Source organism: Scyliorhinus canicula, chromosome 3, assembly GCF_902713615.1.
Source record: "Scyliorhinus canicula chromosome 3, sScyCan1.1, whole genome shotgun sequence".
NCBI classification, from domain to species: Eukaryota; Metazoa; Chordata; class Chondrichthyes; order Carcharhiniformes; family Scyliorhinidae; genus Scyliorhinus; species Scyliorhinus canicula.
In genome coordinates, this window is record NC_052148.1 from 72,103,503 (window position 1) to 72,123,038 (window position 19,536).

At 50.3% G+C, this 19,536-nt stretch overlaps 1 protein-coding gene across 4 annotated transcripts in view; it reads right to left on the reverse strand.

Moving 5' to 3' along the window:
- The window catches only part of LOC119962721, a 113,741-nt gene that overhangs the window by 49,017 nt on the left and 45,188 nt on the right, over nt 1–19,536 (reverse strand). The window contains exon 6 of one of the 4 annotated variants that reach the window (XM_038790701.1): nt 7,538–8,554. The exons of 2 other annotated variants lie outside the window; for them this stretch is intronic. In XM_038790701.1, the coding sequence (XP_038646629.1) occupies nt 8,380–8,554 (175 nt within the window). In that variant the 3' untranslated portion in view covers nt 7,538–8,379. Of the gene's footprint in view, nt 1–7,537; nt 8,555–16,026; nt 16,191–19,536 lie in introns of those variants that run through there. One more of the 4 variants, XM_038790702.1, reaches the window with a different exon arrangement.

Genomic DNA, 19,536 nt, shown 5'->3' on the forward strand with positions numbered 1-19,536 from the left:
CCAATAATTAATCTTGGGTGGCATGGTAGCACAGTGGTAGCACGGTTCCTTCACAGCTCCAGGGTCCCAGGTTCGATTTCCGGCTTGGGTCACTGTCGCTGTGGAGTTTGCACATCCTCCCCGTGTCTGCGTGGGTTTCCTCCGGGTGCTCCGGTTTCCTCCCACAGTCCAAAGACGTGAAGGTTAGGTGGATTGGCCATGCTAAATTGCCCTTAGTGTCCAAAAAGGTTAGAGATAGATAGAGAAATACAGCACAGAACAGGCCCTTTGGCCCACGATGTTGTGCCAAACGTTTGTCCTAGGTTAATCATAGAATTTTGGACACTAAGGGCAATTTTTCATGGCCAATCCACCCAACCTGCACATCTTTGGACTGTGGGAGGAAACCGGAGCACCCGGAGGAAATCCACGCACACGGGGAGGATGTGCAGACTCCACACAGACAGTGACCCAAGTCGAAATCGAACTTGGGACCCTGGAGCTGTGAAGCAATTGTGCTATCCACAATGCTACCATGCTGCCCTTAGTTAGGTGGAGTCACTGGGTTACAGGGTTTCGGGGATAGGGTGGAGGTATGGGCTTAGGTAGGCTGCTCCTTCCAAGGGCTGGTGTGGACTCGATGGGCTGAATGGCCTCCTGCACTGTAAATTCTATGATTCTATGAATTCCTGGAAGTTCTTCATAGAGAGTGATCAGCACCTGGAATAGACTTTTCAACATGGCAGTGAGGGCCAGGCCACAAACCTGGATGTGGTAATCAAGGTTTATTTACTCTGGGTGAATGAACTGTGATGGGTTCAAATGGCCCACCTCATCCATATTAATCCTACAAAGTTTTAGATATTTTTTCTTTTATGTTTTTTGTCCCTGGCAAATTTATGCCCACACAACAAAAGATATTGTCGACTTGCTGTGGTACTGGTCCTCAGATGGTGGGGATCTTCTGATGTTCCAATCAAGTGGTGATTCTACATGCGTGAGCCGTGAAAGTGAACACCAGCAAACTATGGAATGCACATGGGCGGCACGGTGCCTTACAGTGATGAGGACCCGGGTTCAATCCCAGCCCCAAGTCACAGTCTGTGTGGAGTCTGCACATTTCCCCCGTGCCTGCATGGGTCTCGCCCCCACAACCTAAAGATGTGCAGAGTAGGTGGATTGGTCATTCTAAATTGCCCTTTAATTGGAAAAAAGGAATTAGGTACTCTAAATTTTAAAATAAGCTATGGAAAGCACTATAACTGAGCCCATTCTGCTACCCAACTGTACATCACATTTATGAAAAGGATCACTGGATAATGGTCAGTACCAGGAATTGTGGACATCTTCCCCCCTCCCTAACCCAGGGACAGCACGAGCAATTGTTGAACTCGGAACCTTTGTGGTCCATACGGCTCGTCTCCCAATTTTGTAAACTCTCTGATGCATTTGTTAGGATGGGTGGATTGTATTTTGTTTTAAAGTATGACTTTGTTTCACTCATACAGGGGCCAATTTTCATCATTGCCTCAATGCCAGAAAAGAATGGGAGGGTAGCAAGAACAAAATGGCAGTGCCACACTTTCTGCCAATGCAAATTTTGGTGTGGACAAGAAACAGGTGTGGGAGATTTTGTAGCTCAGTCAAATTGTAATCCAGTGGTGTCAATATTATCCCAATACAAAAGGTGGATCAGGCTGAGAGGGACAGGTTAGTTGAGGAGATATTCCAGGTGGACAGGAGATACTCAGAGGCCCGGACGCGGGGCTACTGAGGGAGTGGCGGTGGTTACAGGTGGAGTTTGGGCTGTTGACCACAGGGAAAGCAGTGGAATAGTTGAGGAAGGCTAGGGGGGGCGATCTATGAGTACGGGGAAAAGGCAAGCAGAATGTTGGCGCACCAGCTCTGGAAAAGAGAGGCGGCCAGGGAGATAGGTAAAGTAAAGAGTAGAGACGGTAATACTGTCCTGAACCCAGCGGGGGTGAACGAGGTGTTTAAGGACTTTTATAGTAAATGATATGAGTCGGAGCCCCCGGCTGGGTGGGGGGGATGAGGCAGTTTCTGGATCAGTTGAAGTTCCCGAGGGTGGAGGAGGACCTGGTGGAGGGGCTGGGAGCCCCAACTTGGATGGAGGAAATAATCAAGAAGCTGGAGGGCATGCAGTCGGGCAAGGCCCCGGGCCTGATGGCTACCCGGTGGAATTCTATAAGAAGTTTTCAGAGATATTGAGCCCACTGCTGGTCTGAACATTTAACGAAGCAAGAGAGAAGGGAGTCCTCCCCCCAACAATGTTGCAGGCCTCAATTTCATTGATCCTGAAACTGAAGACGGATCCGGAGCAATGCGGGACATTCAGGCCGATTTCTCTACTGAATGTGGATGCCAAACGGCTGGCTTAGATACCGGCCACAAGGATAGAGGACTGTGCCCCTGGGGTGATAGGGGAAGACCAGACGGGATTTGTTAAGGGCAGGCAACTCAAGGCCAATGTTCGAAGGCTTCTAAATGTTATTTTGATGCCCTCAGAAGGAGAGCAGGTGGTGGTAGCGATGGATGCGGAGAAGGCTTTTGATCGGGTGGAGTGGAATTACCTGTGGGAGGCGCTGGGAAGGTTTGGGTTTGGTGAGGACTTTATTGACTGGGTGCAGTTGTTCTATCAGGTACCAGTAGCGAGTGTGCGTACGAACCGGCTGATATTGGGGTATTTTAAGCTACACTGAGGGACGAGGCAAGGGTGCCCCCTCTCCCCGCTACTGTTTGCTCTGGCCATAGAGCCATTGCGTTAAGAGCCTCTAAGAACTGGAAAAGGCTGGTTTGGGGGGGGGGGGGGGGGGGGGGGGGGGATGTGGAGCACCGGGTCGCGCTCTACGCAGATGACCTGCTCTTGTACATTTTGGACCTGTTGAAGGGAATGGGGGAAGTAATGCGAATCTTGGGGGAATTTGGCAATTTTTCGGGGTATAAATTGAACATGGGGAAAAGCGAGATGTTTGTGGTCCTGGCAAGAGGACAGAAGAAGAGACTGGGATAGCTGCCGCTTAGGATGGTAGGAAAGAGCTTTCGATATCTGGGAATCCAGGTAGCTCAGGAATGGGAGGCACTGCACAAGTTAAGCCTATCCCGGTTGGTAGAACAAATGGAAGGGAACTTTAAGAGTGTCATGATTTGCAGACACACACATAATGATATACAGACAGGCAGCTAATGGACACAGAGAACAGGACATGACCAATAAGCAGGCAGGACACTCAGGGGTGGGATCTGACTATAAAAGATACGAGGCACTCACACTCCGCCTCTTTCTACTGATGAACATCTAGAGAGTCAGTCAAGGGTGTTGTTCCAATCTCACACCTCCACCACGTGGCTAAGAGCTAGTCTGGTTCAGTCAGACAGAGTAACCACACTTATGTTAGCAGAGAGTCGAACTCACAGAGAACTGTGCTAACTGTGCTATTAGTTCAATAAACCTGATTGAACTAACTTTAGTCCGGAGTCTCTTTCTGATCTAAGCTGCATCCAGTTGCAGCCAGTGTTAGACCAGTGTACCTAACACGACAAAGAGATGGGACATGCTCCCGCTATCACTGGCGGGGAGGGCACAGACCGTGAAAATGACGGTCCTCCCCAGATTTCTGTTTGTCTTTCAGTGCCTCCCCATCTTCATCCCTAAGGCCTTTTTCAAGCGGGTGAATAAGATTAATTTGGGCTTTGTGTGGGCGACTAAAACCCGTGAGTGAAGAAAGTGTTGCTGGAGCACAGTTGGGGGGGGGAGGGTGGGTTGGCACTGCCGAACTTCTGCAATTACTACTGGGCGGCTATATGGTCCCAGTATGTGGAGAGAATGTGTTACTTCTTCCGGGCAAATGATATACTGACGGACGAAAGGAGACAGCTTATCCTGCTGTCGGCGTGCGGACCCTCCGCTTTCGCCATTATACGTAGTCTGACTTATCCCGATGCGCCGGACACGAAAACTTTCCAAGAAGTAACGGAATTGGTGAAAGAGCACTACGACCCAAAACCACCCCTCATTTTGCGTAGGTACAGATTCTACACAGCGAAGCGGGAAGACAGGGAGTCAGTCACGAATTTCTTGACCCACCTGAGAAGGCTGGCGGAAAAATGTGAGTTCTGCCCGATGCTAAATGAAATGCTTCGGGACCGGTTAGTGCGTGGTATAAACGGCCTCACAATACAGAAACGCCTGTTGGCGGAAACGGAGCTAGACTGCAGGCAGGCGTTACAGCTCGCACTGTCCCTAGAAAAGGCAGCAAGTGGGGCGCAGGAACTACAGGGCACGCCAATAGAGGTAGATACCTGTGAGAGAGACTACCACAACGGGTCCTGCTACCAGATAGCCGCTCTCAGGAAAAACCTGAGGAATAGAGGGAAAAAGGAAAACCCCAGAACTGCCCCCAAGTCTGCCAGGACTAACTGGAGACAGAGGGAAGTACCGGCTGAGGCTCCCCCAACAGAGAAGGACTGTTTCTGGCACCAGACAGAGTGGGGTAACAACGACAGAAACCCTAGAAGGAGGTGGCAAAAGAGGAATAGCAGGTGGGGACGCAGGGAAGTACACAACCTAGACGCCCCATCCTCCTCCGAAGGAGAACAATTATATAATATTACAACGAAGAAAGCAGAACCCATTAGGATTACCCCACGGGTGAACGGGCGGCCGACAATAATGGAAATAGACACGGGTGCGGCCATATCAGTAATGGGAGTGGCAGCATTTAGAAAAATCAAAGATGGACTCCAGCCACTAACCCTAACAAAAACATAGACGAAACTTAAAACCTACACGGGGGAACCCCTGGAAGTTCTAGGCACGACTCATGTACCTGTGGAATATGAGAAACAATTGCTCAGATTACCGTTGACGATAGTAGAGGGCTCCGGACCGAGTTTAATTGGACGGAACTGGCTGAAAGACCTAAAATTAGATTGGATGAAAATTTTCCAGAGTGGAAGCGGGCAGTTGACTGGAGTACTCCAAAAATACCCGGAGGTCTTCCAGGAAGGTTTGGGGGAAATCATAGGCGCCAAAGCAACTTTGCACGTGGACCCAGAAGCCCTTCCGAAATTTTGTAAGGCCAGGCTGGTACCTTTTGCATTAAGGAAGAAAGTAGATGACGAAATAGAAAGGTTACGGCGCGACGGCATTATCAGACCAGTACAGTTTTCGGAATGGGCAGCGCCGGTGGTACCAATTTTGATGCCAGACAGCTCGATACGTCTCTGTGGAGATTTCAAACAGACAGTAAAAAAATTTCACCAGTATCTGTACGGGCGGAAATTCACCATAGTGACGGACCATAAGCAGTTATTAGGGTTATTAAAAGAAGACAAGTCAATACCCCCGATTGCATCAGCTAGAATCCAACACTGGGCGTTGCTACTGGCGGCATATAGATACGTTCTGGAGCACAGACCGGGAACGCGAGTAGCACATGCAGATGCTTTGAGCAGACTTCCCCTCCCGGACACTCCGCCGCAAATACCAAAAGTAGAGGAGACAGTAATGACTCTAAGTTTTTTGGACACCCTACCAGCAGACGCACAGCATATTCGGTTGTGGACGCAAAAAGACCCAGTTTTAGCCAAGATGAAGCATTTACTGCTAACAGGGGAACTGGAAAGACCAGTGGAGCCCCAGATACACCCATACTGGAGCAGAAGGGACCAAATAACCGTAGAAGACGGTATCCTATTATGGGGAGCCTGGGTAATCGTCCCAGCTCAGGGCCGTCAGGCAATCTTAACTGAGTTACATCACGGACACCCAGGGGTGTCTAAAATGAAGATGCTAGCTCGAAGCTACGTTTGGTGGCCAGGTTTGGATACAGACATAGCAGCCTTGGTACGTCGGTGCCAGGAGTGCCAACAGGGGCAAAGAGTGCCACCAGCGGCGCCATTGCACCCGTGGGAATGGCCAGGCAGACCGTGGACCCGCCTGCATATTGACCATGCCGGCCCTTTCATGGGCTCAATGTTTTTGGTGATAGTGGACGCCCACTCCAAATGGTTGGACGTCCACCGGGTAAACACGGCAAGCACAGCATCGACAATTGAAAAGCTCAGGACCTCGTTTGCAACACATGGACTTCCAGAGGTATTGGTGTCGGACAACGGAACGGCATTCACAAGTGGGGAATTTGGAAAATTCCTGAAGGAAAACAGAGTCCATCACATCAAATCGGCCCCTTACCATTCAGCGACCAACGGCCTGGCAGAGAGAGCGGTCCAGACACTTAAAGCGGGATTCAAGAAGCAGCCGGCAGCGTCAATAGACACAAAGCTCTCCCGCTGGCTGTTTGATTACAGGACCACACCGCATTCCACAACGGGCATACCGCCAGCTGAACTCTTAATGGGAAGGCGGCTGTGAACGAGGCTGAGTCTCCTTTTCCCAAATTTAACGGGGAAAGTGGAGAAACAACAGGAGGCCCAACGCAGGGGGCATGATAATAGTCGGCAGCAGAGACATTTCCAGGTGGGGGCACCGGTTTGGGTCAAGAATTATGGGAATGGACCAACGTGGGTGAAAGGCACGGTAGAGTCCCAAACAGGGCCCATATCCTATGAGGTTTCAATAGGAGGTAAGGTGCTGAAGAAACACCTAGACCAAATAAGGGCAGCGGAACCACACCTGGAACCAGGCGAAGCAGGACCGCCTCAAGCTGGGATAGCCCAGACGGAAAGGATACCCACACTCCAGCCCTGAGCAATTTCTCCAGACCCCGTCATCCAGTCATCAGAGTCGGAGATGGACACACTCGACGAGGCCGCCGCGACACCTCTCCCCGAGGAGGAGGAAGAACAACTTCCAAGGAGGTCGTCAAGGAAAAGACAGGCACCTATAAGGTACACCCCGCCCACTTCGGAGAACGACCTGGCGGACGACACAGAAGTGACAGACCCAGACATGAGGAGCAAGAAGAAGCTCAGAGGAATGCCAGCTGGCAGGAATTCCTCGGACCTTGGGGGGGAGGGGTGTAATGAACTCCAAGTGGCTTTATTGGTTGGCGAATTGGAGTATGAACTCCCTCAATGATAGCTCATTGAGGGGGCCCATATAATCACCTGTGTAGGCTTTGTGAGCAGTCTTAAGTTGACTGGACTGCTAGCAGCACTGTTTGTAGCTGCTCCTGTAATATCGTTATTGTAAATAAATATTGGTGTGGTGACGGAACACCTGCCTCCCGTGGATTACTACACCCTTAATTGGAAAAAATAATTGGGTAATCTAAATTTAAAAAAAAAAACAGGGTTAATACCTCCTCATCATGCGCCAGGGTTAGCCTGATACAATTTAAGGTAGTCCACCAGGCACACATGACAGCGGCAAGTTGAGTAAGTTCTTCGGGGTTGAGGATAGGTGTGCGAGGTGCGTGGGAAGCCCAGCAAATCATGTGCACATGTTTTGGGCATACCCGAAGCTTATAAGGTTTTGGCAGGGTTTTGCTGAGGCAATGTCCATGGTACTAAAAACACGGGGGGTGCCGAGTCCGGAGGTAGCGATCTGGGGGGGGAATGTTTATTTTATCATGTTGATGTCATTATTTATGTTACTGTTATAAAAAATTTCAAATACCTCAATAAAATATTGTTAAAAAAAAAAATTATCCGGATACAATTGTGAGGCAATTATAGACTTAACATGCCCACTCCAACCACTGATACTTGATGTTAGGCAACCCTAACTAACTAGGGATTGTTGCAGATTTCTCAAAATGAAAAGTTTATAGAAAGATTGTGAGGGTCTGAAATTCTGTCGCTGAAAATATGTCAGGAGCTGATTTCATTAATAATTTTAAAAGGGATTTGGATGTGTAGTTGAAGCTGGATAAAATGTGGGGATAAGGAATTATGCATGACTGCTCTTCTGAAGAGGCAGCACAAGCATAATAGGCCAAATGGCCTCCTGCTGTTTTATAAATTTCTTTGATTCTATGAAATTGTTTTTTGTGAAGTTAGGAGCGAGAGGTACTCACTCTTACTATCCCCACAAGCATCAACTCCCCACATTTTCCATTCTCAGAACCCACCCAAGGTCTCCTTTGACCAGCCTTTGATTGCTTCCAACATGTTGGTTCACATCACAATCTTTCCTCGCCATGAAAGCAATTATGTGGAATCTAACCCTTCTGAGATTATCCATGGGACTACTATTCAAAGAACTAAAATTATAGAAAACCATTGAATCTCCCAGAACAATGAGCTGACTTCCAGAATAGGATTTTTTTCACAGCCACATACCTCCATAGTGAAATAATGGTCTCATTCTGTAGTATTCAACCCACTTGGACACAATATAAATACTGTGGAACGAGGCTGTACTTCACCATAGCTGGTAGGTCTGGTCCAATCCCTATTAAACTAACAGTTGACATCTTAATTGCCATCAAAAAGAGGTGTTATCTTGCCATCTTTCCATTCGATCAGTATTTCTCCATGTCTTAAAGATGGTGAGCGAGAAGCATCATGTTGGAGCTTGAATCCTGTTGTCAAGGATGTTTTTTCATCTGCTGATTCAGCAACAATTCCACTATGTAACTTTTTCTTTCTACTATTGAGAGAAATCAAGAAACATGTACGTGACTAAAAGTATTATTTTTTTGAAAAGTATTTTTTTTATTTTTTTTAAAAATTAAGTTTTTTCCAATTAAGGGGCAATTTAGCATGGCCAATCCACCTACCCTGCACATCTTTGGGTTGTGGGGGTGAAACCCACACAAACACTGGGAGAATGTGCAAACTCCACACAGACAGTGACCCAGGGCAGGGATCGAACCTGGGACCTCGGTGCCGTGAGGCAGCAGTGCTAACCACTGCGCCACCGTGCTGCCCTTGAAAAGTATTTTACTGGAGTTTTAACACAATGTCATACATAACACAAGACAGGACAAGGAGAGAAAAAGAAAAAAAAACCAAGCGAAACAACATATTATTTACAGGTTGTCACAGCGTCTGTGACTCTAGTCCCGGTGGTCGCGTTTCCTTATTTACAATGGTATACATACAAAGAATCTATTTACATTTATAGAGATGGGGAGAGTCATGTTGAACCCTTCATTTTCCAGAGTGAATAGGCTGCACCGCTTTCTAGGTTTCTTACATGTGAGAAGAGCCTCTGTCCCTCCTGGCATAGGGACCTCCCTCCGTGTCAAGTGCATATTCCCCTTTTTCTCAGCAACTCTCTCCCCCCCCCTCCGTGGCCTTCATCCACTCCCCTTAGTTGCTGGCTACAAGCTGGTTCTCGAAGAGTTTGACAAACCCGCACGTGTCGTGGAATCTATCCCCGGACCCCTAATTGAGAATTTTATCTTTCACGTTTTAGGAATTCAGGCAGGTCTGAGAGCCACTCCAAAGCTCTGGGAGATGCTGCCAACTTCCACCCCAGCTTAAGACTCTACCAGGTGATCAGAGAGGCAAAGGCCAGGGTGTTTGCCCCTTTCTCTGTGAAGAGCTCTGACACCCCGAAGACCATCACAAACGGACATGGTTCCATCTTAGCTCCCACAATCCTCGATATGGCCTCGAAGAAGGCTGTCCAGAACCTGTTGAGTCTGGGGCAGTGTGAGAACATGTGGGTATGGTTGGGCGGGGCCCCCCTGACACCCATCGCACTTGTCCTCAATCTCCAGGAAGAATCTGCTCCTGCGTGACCTGGTTAGATACGTTTTCTGCATCACCTTGAACTGCACCAGGCTTAGCCCGCCGCACGAGGAAGTAGAGTTGACCCGATGCAGCAACTCGATCCAGAGTCCTCCCCGTATCCCCATGCCTAATCCTCCTCCCATTTCTGTCGTGTTTTGTCCAATAGGGTCCTGGTCTCTTCTAGAAGTCCTCCATATATGTTGCCACATTTGTCTCCACCCAGTCAGTCTAGCGCTACCACCTTGTCTAGAAGTGTGTGTTCGGGTAACTAGGGTTCTTGGTCTCCTTGCGGAGAAAATCACGCAGCTGCAAGTACCGAAGCTCGTTCCCTTTCAGGAGCTTCTCTGACAATTTCCCCGGAGTTGCTAACCTACTGTCCACTTATATATCCTTTACCCTCAAGGGCCCTCTATCTGCCTTCCAAGCCCTAAATGTGACATCTATCTTTGCTGGGGAGAACTTATGATTGTTGCAGATGGGGGCATCCACAGAGACACCACCAAGTTTGAAGTGATGCCTGAACTGGTTCCAGATCTTTAATGTGGCCACTACCACCTGGCACCTTGCGTGTGTGTGTGGGGGGGGGGGGGGGGGGGGGGACGGACTGAGGTGAGGGGGCTGAGATCTGGCTGCATCACGGCCTGGTATGGCAACTGCTCGGCCCAAAACTGCAAGAAACTTCAGCGTGTCCTGAACACAGCCCAGTCCATCACACGAACCTGCCTTCCATCCATTGACTCCATGTACACCTCCCGCTGCCAGGGAAAAGCAGGCAGCATAATCAAAGACCTCTCCCACCGGGCTTACTCACTCTTCCAACATTCGTCCATCGGGCAGGAGATACAAAAGTCTGAGAACACGCACCAACAGACTCAAAAACAGCTTCTTCCCCACTGTTACCAGACTCCTAAACGACCCTCTTATGGACTGAACTCATTAACACTACACCACTGTATGCTTCACCCGATGTCGGTGTACCTTGTGTTGCCATATTATATATTTTCTTTTATTTCCTTTTCTTTTCATGTACTTAATGATCTGTTGAGCTGCTCGCAGAAAAATACTTTTCACTGTACCTCGGTACACGTGACAATAAACAAAATCCAAAAAAACAAATGAGCCTATTCCTAATATTTAAAACGTGTCATAGGCAGATGATGGAATTCAGAAATCAATCAATAAAAAGCTGGAATGAAAGTCTAATGTTGACGATGAAACCATTACTAATTGTCATAAAAAAACATTTAGTTCACTAATGCCTTTAGAGAAGGAAATTTGCTCACCTTACCTGGTCTGGCCGACATGTGACTCCAGATCCACAGCAATGTGGTTGAGTCTTAAATGCCCTCTGAAATAGCCGAGCAAGCCACTCAGTTGTATGGACCACCTGGTATCAACCTAGGCACTGGAAATGACAGTGGCAAAATCAGCCCTGTCAATCCTGCAAATTCCTCCTTACAAACATCTGGGGCCAAAATTGGGAGAGTTGTCTCACACACTAGTCAAGCAACAGCCTGACATAGTCACACTCATCATGGGCTGGATTCTTCGCTGCCCACCTCCGGCAGTGAGAATTGTGATCCGGTAGAAAATACCGGATGAAGCAAACATTGGAATTTGTGCTCTGTGCCAATTCGGATGCGATGCTCAAAGGGGACGGGAACCTCAGACTGAGCCAGGATGTAAGCGTTGTGCATGCTGCCTGGATATCAGGCACAGACGTGCATGATGTACAGCTGGTGGTTGCACATCAACACACATTCAGGGAGTGGAATCCCTTCTGATTGATGAAGGGCACCCCCTGTCGAAAAGGTGCTCAGAGGGGCACCTTTTGCCAACGATCACCCCCTGACCTACCACTGGCACTGGCAAGATTAGTGAGGTTCACGTCCCGCGCTGGCGGGGCCCATGCAAATCCGTCATTCCTGGGTTGAACACTTCATGCTCCATCCCTCCGCAATGCTCCACCCCTCTCAGACGGGAGTCACGTGGGCATGAATTGGTGCAAATATTTGCAAGCAAGGCCTGGGTGCTATGGCTGTCAAGGGGGAGCAAGAAGGTAAGAAAATCTCTAAACTTGTTGGGCTTGCTGGGGTTGGGTGGCTGGGCCACAGGGAGTAGCAGGTAACAACTTGGTGCCAGGTCCATGCATTCGGGTGTCCCCCTTGGCTTTGGGGTGTCCTGGCTCAGACTGCCATTGCTGCAGTATGTTATTTAAACCCACCTCTTTGGTGCTACTTACAGGCCTCTGGCTGTTCACACTGCTGACTGCTCACTATGTCCTGTGAATGCTCATAGTGCCTCTGGTCATGTGGAACTCACTGAGTCTGCACCTCTGGAAGCCCTGACCCCAGCAGTATAATCAATGGGATGGGCGTGGACTCGTCAGAAGCACTGTCAGGGAAGCAGGAGGATAGCAGAGCTCACCCCATACAAAGGACACACGCCATGGCCTTTGGCACCCTCCCTGGCACACAGCACCCCTCAGACTAGAAGCCTCATCAGTGACACTTTCAGCTAGTCCACCCGTCAAGATGACAAGATGTCTCCAAGCGCTGAATGTCCACTTCTCCCCTGTTCCCATCCATCTCACCACCAGCCAGGAAATATGACCAGTTCCCTGTCACAACCTGTATGTTACACCTAAACTCCAAATAACATTGCAGCAAAGGTCCCAGCAACCGCACATATCCCTCTCTCATACGTATATGTAGGACCTGCCCTCACTCCAGGCTCTTAGCATGGAAGCAACTGGCCGTCTCCACCACACAACCAGTCGCCACCCTGCTGGTGGAATAACACACGGCCCAGCCAGTGAGGAGACCCACAGTAGACCCCACTGGGGGAAAAAGGCTTTCGCCAGTCGGCGCATGCGCTGGCAGTGACGTCAGCGGCCAGCTGCCCAGGACCCCGGGGCCTGCTCGCGCCGCTGATCCCGCCGTTACAGAGGTGGTTCAAACCTCGGCGGCGGGAGAGGCCTCCCAGCGGCGGGACTTCGGCCCATCTGGGCGGAGAATCACCGCAGGGGCCTCGCTGATCGGAGTGGCGAGATTCCCGCCACCGCTACTTCCCGGGTGGCGGAGAATCTCTGCCACGGCGGGGGCGGGATTTTCGGCGGCCCCAGGCAATTCTCCAACCCTGCTGGGGGTCGGAGAATTTCGCCCCAGGTGACTATAATTATTGGGCAGCCGAGGGTCAAGGATTTTGGGTATTTTTCTCAGAACTATTGGTTAATTTAATTGCGTTGCGACTCTGGGTCAAGTGGGGCTGGAATTGATCGCGCACGAGCCCAGGGAGTCATAACAATGGTGTATAGAGGGTGATTTGGACCTGGAGCTGGATATGGCACAGCAGGCCGCACAACGAGTGATCTCGGGCCACCACACACGGGACAATCTCATCACCTCCCCATTTACCAACTAGGAGGCCAGGTCCCAGCAGCTGTGCTGCCCTGCCCCAACTCTCCCCACTCGACCAACTTAATTCCCCCCCCCCCCCCCCCCCCCGACCACCGCCACACAGAATTCAACCCCCCCGGATTCTCTCACCCTTTCCCTATCCCTTTGTTCTTTAACACCTTTACCTGAGCCTTCCACTGCTTCCCACTACCACAGCTCCCACTCCCTCCTCCGAAGGTCATACCAGCATCACCACAGGGTGTTGGCCCTGGGTTGTTAGTATCTGGGGGTCAGAGATTGATGACAACTCGCTGTGAGAAGAGCCCTGGTGCTCCTCATTGTTTGACAGAGTCTGACGCCTGTCTTTAGGATAATATTCCCAGTGCTCGGCCTGGCGAGGCAAGCAACGCAATAAATATTCATTGGTCCACTTAACGAGGCCCCACAAGCTTCACGCTGCAAATGAGGGCTCACCAGCTGGCTTGACGGGACCGCTCTCACCAGCCCCTCACTAACAAGATCGAGCAGCACTTAAACAGCACTTGCATAGCCAGCCCCCCTCAGCTCACAGCTATGGCCTGGCCCAAGGTTTGGAGACGCGGACCTGGGGAGGCTACTAGATGCGGTCCAGGCCAGGAAGGATGTTCCTTCGAGGGTCCCAGTGGGTGAGCCACTGGACAGCCAGTGCCGCCTGGGACCAAGTGGCAGCGGTCACCAGCTCGGGAAGCCTGACCTGGCCTTCAGTGTTGCAACAAGGTCGACGACCTACACTGGGCAGCAGAGGTGAGTTGACTTTCCCGCCCCCACATGAGCATCCCCCCTCGAACTCTCCATGTGCCCCCAACCCACCTTCACCTCCCCCTCTCTTCACACGCAATCTTCCTTCAACCGCCTCGACCATTCTTTCCACACCTCCCTTCACCACTGTGAACTATGCATGTGGCTAATGAAGCCCTCTCTGTATCTCTGCAGGAGAAGCTCTCTCATCATCGTGGGGAGAGGCCCAGAATGGCGGTGGGGTGCCGGACATAGGAACCCTCATGATGTTTGAGAAATGGGCCCTAGGAATGGGCCAAGGACAAAGCGGTCACCAATGCGGAGGTAGGCACATGCAAAAGAGTTAAGGCTCCACCGGGCCCCACCAGGAGGACTTGTCAAACATGAGTTGTTATTGCCTTACTGACTGACCCATCCCTCCCACTGACCACGTGTCCATTCTCCTGCAGGTCCTCCAGCCGGCATCACCAGCCCATCCGGGGTGGCCCCCTCCCCTGCCTCCCATGAGACCACCTCAGAGGAGAGCTCTGAGGATGCAGAAGGATTTGGACAGGCTAGAAGAGTGGGCAATGAAGTGGCAGATTAAATACAATGTGGAAAAGTGTGAGGTTATGCACTTTGGAAGGTGGAATGGAGGCATAGACTACTTTCAAAATGGGGAATGCTTAGGAAATCAGAAGCACAAAGGGACTTGGGAGCACTTGTTCACGATTCTCTTAAGGTTAATGTACAGGTTCAGTCAGCAATTATGAAGACAGATGTAATGTTAGCATTCATGTAGAATGCAAGACCAGGGTTGTACCTCTGAGGCTGTATAAGGCTGTGGTCAGACCCTATTTGGAGTATTGGGAGCAGTTTTGGGCCCCATATCTAAGGAAGGATGTGCTGGCCTTGGAAAGGGTCCAGAGGAGGTTCACAAGAATGATCCCTGGAATGAACAGATTGTCGTATGAGGAACAGTTGAGACTCTGGGTCGGTACTCGTTAGAGTTTAGAAGGATGAGGGGGGATCTTATTGAAACGTACAGGATACTGCGAGGCCTGGATAGAGTGGATGTGGAGAGGACACAATCTCAGACTAAAGGAACGATTCTTTAAAACAGAGATGAGGAGGAATTTCTTCAGCCAGAGGGTGGTGAATCTGTGAAACTCTTTGCCGCAGAAGACTGTGGAGGCCAAATCACTGAGTGTCTTTAAGACAGAGATAGATAGGTTCTTGATTAATAAGGGGATCAGGGGTTATGGGGAGAAGGCAGGAGAATGGGGATGAGAAAATATCAGCCATGATTGAATGGCGGAGCAGACTCGATGGGCCGAGTGGCCTAAATCTTCTCCTATGTCTTATGGTCTTCTTATAATCTAATATTATCCTTAACCTCACCAGTAAGCTATGGACAAATCCTTCTGGCTATTTTATAATAGAATGTATGTTTTGAACATTTTGAATTGTTTCTCACTGTTTGTTTATGACCATACTTTTAGAATGATAACCTGATCAACCTGAGAGTTATTCCACATATAAATATAACTGGCTTTTTAAAAAGTTTACAATTGTTGTTTGGGACTGGAGTAAGTCGCTCTCAAACTTAATATCGGATTCAATTATGATATGATATTTTGTTCCCAAAGGATTGTAAATTTTTTTTTTACTTTTATTTTTCTAACAGTGCTGTACCAGAAATAGATGAGATACCAAACTTGGAAAAGGCAGGTAAGTGACTTCTTTCTTCATTGTTAAGGATGCAATCCACCTACCATGCACATCTTTGGGTTGTGGTGGAGTGACCCACGCAGACATGGGGGGAATGTCAGGGCCCAGGGCCAGGATCAAACCCCGGTCCTCGGCGCCACGAGGCAGCAGTGCTAACCACTGCGCCACCATGTTGCCCTTAGGATCTTTTATTAGTGCCCTAGTGCCATTAGTGCCATTTTTAGTGCCCTACCAACTAGTGTCTGATTGGCGATCAGGGTTAAAATTGACCCTGGCATATTCCTCGTCTATGTTTCTCAGTACCAAATACTCACACTTTAGTAAAAATTAATTTAAAGGAAATAAAAAAAATTTTTTAAATGAATGTCATGATATTTACCAAAATTAGATTATCATAACATACACTACATTAATATGAAATTATTTTCCAGCTGTACAGGCATCAATGGTGAAAGAATGATATAATCCCAGGCAAATTCTTTATTTTCAGATTTTTTAAATCCCATTTTTTGAATGATGAGGCTCTTGTTTCACAAGGCCAGCATTTGATGTCCATCCCTAATTTCCCATGAACTGAGTGGCTTGCTAGGTCGTTTCAAATGGTGATTAAGAATCTGGAGTCATGTGTAGTTTAGGCCAGTACAGATGGCTGATTTCCTCCTGTAAAAGGAGAATAGTTTAATGGTCAACATTACTGAGAATACTTTCAATTCCAGATGTGTATTAATTGAATTTACATTCTGATGTACCATCAATTTGACTCAAGACACAATTAGGATCCGAACTGTGGCTTTAATCAGCCAGTTGTTAGCCCGGTGGTCGACTACAGAGTAAGGCCGACCACCGGGAACTCTGGGTACTTATACCCCGCCTCGGAGGCGGGGTCTACTTGCCTCTCGACCAATTGGTGAGCAGTCACATGACTAGTCCCAGCCAATCGGACGAGAGGCACATGACCAACCAGAGCCAATGGGAAACCCATGCTCTGCACCAATGGCAGTGCTCACATTCATACCACCACATTCGCCCCTTGTGGAGAAAGAAAGCGGGGGGGGGAAGTGGAAGAGGGGGGGGGGGGGGGGTCCGAGGACTGGTGGTATGAGCAGCGAGAAATCAAGAAAGGTGGGCTGCCCACTGGCTCGTGGCAAAAAAAAACAATACTACTACTATTTAAGGTGCAACGGAATAACAACAAAGTTCAAAATGTGCAACGGAATAACAACAAAGTCCAAAATGTGCAACGGAATAACAACAAAGTCCAAAATGTCCCGTGGCCGCATCAGATGGACATGATCAGCCTGTCGGGTGCTCGTGGTGTTCTAGAGGACCGTCGCAGTGGAGCCGGTGACGTCGGGCCGATGGTCGTCCTTGCCTCCGGGAGCGTCGGTCGTAGATGTGTCTGCTGTTGTATGTGGCGGCATACAACCTGCTGTTGTATGTGGCGGATCCAGAATGTGTAGATGTGTAGACAGTGCTGGATCCCCCACTGGACTGGTCCAGTTCAAGGACGGGTAGGAGACCGGCGGCGGCCAAAGTGCTGAGGGGGTTTATGAACCAGATGGGAGGGGTGGATCCCTGGAGGTTTGGGAGGCCGAGAGCGCGGGAGTATTCCTTTTTCTCCCATGTCCATAGGGTCTATTCCCGAATAGATTTATTCGTCCTGAGCAGGGGATTGATCCCGAAGGTGCAGGATGCAGAGTATTCGGCCATAGCGATTTCAGACCATGCTCCGCACTGGGTTGATCTGGAGATGGGGGAGGCACGGGACCAGCGCCCGCTCTGGCGCCTGGATGTGGGGATGCTGGCTGATGAGGAAATGTGTAGGACGATCCGGGGAAGTATTGAGGGGTATCTGGATACCAACGACACGGGGGAGGTCTGGGTGGGGATGGTCTGGGAGGCTCTGAAAGCAGTGATCCGGGGGGAGCTGATCTCCATCCGGGCCCATAGGGAAAGGAGGGAGAGGAAGGAGAGGGAGAGACTGGTGAGGGAGCTACTGGATGTGGACAGGAGATACGCGGAGGCACCGGAGGAGGGGTTGCTGGGGGAACGGCGTAGTTTGCAGGCCAAATTTGACTTGTTGACCACCAGAAAGGCGGAGACACAGTGGAGGAGGTCGCAGAGCACGGTATATGAGTATGGGGAGAAGGCGAGCAGGATGTTGGCGCATCAGCTCCGCAGGCGAGATGCGGCTAGGGAAATTGGTGGAGTGACGGATAGGGGTGGGAATGTAGTGCAGAAGGGGACAGAAGTAAATGGGGTCTTTAGGGACTTCTACGAGGAACTGTACCGGTCAGAACCTCCGATGGGGAGAGGGGGGATAGAGAGCTTCATGAACAGGTTATGTTTCCCAAGGGTTCAAGAGGAGCTGGTAGAGGGGCTGGGGGCGCCGATAGAGTTGGAAGAGCTAGTCAGGGGGATTGGACAAATGCAGTCAGGTAAGGCGCCGGGGCCGGACGGGTTCCTGGTGGAATTTTATAAAAAGTATGCGGATCTGGTGGGCCCCCTGTTGGTGCGAGCCTTCAATGAGGCATGGGAGGGGGGGGCTTTGCCCCCGACGATGTCGCGGGCACTGATCTCTCTGATCCTGAAGCGGGATAAGGACCCCTTGCAGTGTGGATCATACAGGCCTATCTCGCTCCTCAATATTGACGCTAAGTTGCTGGCGAAGATCCTGGCCACCAGGATAGAGGACTGTGTGCCAGGGGTGATACACGAGGATCAGACAGGATTTTTCAAGGGACGGCAGCTCAACACGAATGTGCGGAGACTGCTAAATGTTATTATGATGCCGGCAGTGGAGGGGGAGGCGGAGATAGTGGTGGCGCTGGATGCAGAGAAAGCGTTTGATAGAGTTGAGTGGGGGTACCTGTGGGAGGTGCTGGAGCGGTTCGGATTCGGGGAGGGATTCATCAAATGGGTGAGGCTGCTCTACGCGGCTCCGATGGCAAGTGTAGTTACCAATGGAAGGAGATCGGAGTACTTTAGGCTCTACCGTGGGACCAGGCAGGGGTGCCCCCTGTCCCCCTTGCTCTTTGCACTGGCGATTGAACCTTTGGCTATGGCGTTGAGGGAGTCAGGGAAATGGAGGGGTCTGGTGCGGGGTGGGGAGGAACATCGTGTATCGCTGTATGCGGACGACCTGCTGTTGTATGTGGCGGATCCAGAAGGGGGAATGCCGGGGGTGATGGAGCTGTTAGCGGAATTTGGGGGCTTCTCGAGCTATAAGTTAAATTTAGGCAAGAGTGAGGTATTTGTAGTACACCCGGGTGATCAGGAGGAGGGAATTGGGAGACTCCCATTTAAGAGGGCAGTGAAGAGTTTCAGATACCTGGGGGTGCAGGTGGCCAGGAGTTGGGGGACTCTCCATAAGCTTAATTTTACCAGGCTGGTGGAGCAGATGGAGGAGGAATTTAAAAGGTGGGACATGGAGCCGCTATCGTTGGCGGGTAGAGTGCAGTCCGTCAAAATGACGGTTCTCCCGAGGTTCTTGTTCCTTTTTCAGTGTTTGCCCATCTTCATCCCTAGGGCCTTTTTTAGAAGGGTGACTAGCAGCATCATGAGCTTTGTTTGGGCGCATGGGACCCCGAGGGTGAATAGGGTCTTCTTGGAGCGGGGTAGAGATGGGGGGGGGCTGGCGTTACCCAATCTCTCGGGGTATTATTGGGCGGCCAATGTGTCGATGGTGCGCAAGTGGGTAATGGAGGGGGAGGGGGCAGCATGGAAACGGATGGAGAGGGCGTCCTGTGGAGATACAAGCCTGGGGGCCCTGGTAACGGCGCCGTGGCCGCTCCCTCCTACGAGGTATACCACGAGTCCGGTGGTGGCAGCTACCCTCAAGATTTGGGGGCAATGGAGGCAACATAGGGGAGAAGTGGGGGGCTCGATGGAGGCTCCGTTAAGGGGGAACCATAGGTTCGTCCCGGGGAACATTGATGGGGGATTTCAGGGTTGGCACAGAGCGGGCATCAGACAGCTGAGGGACCTGTTTATTGATGGGAGGTTT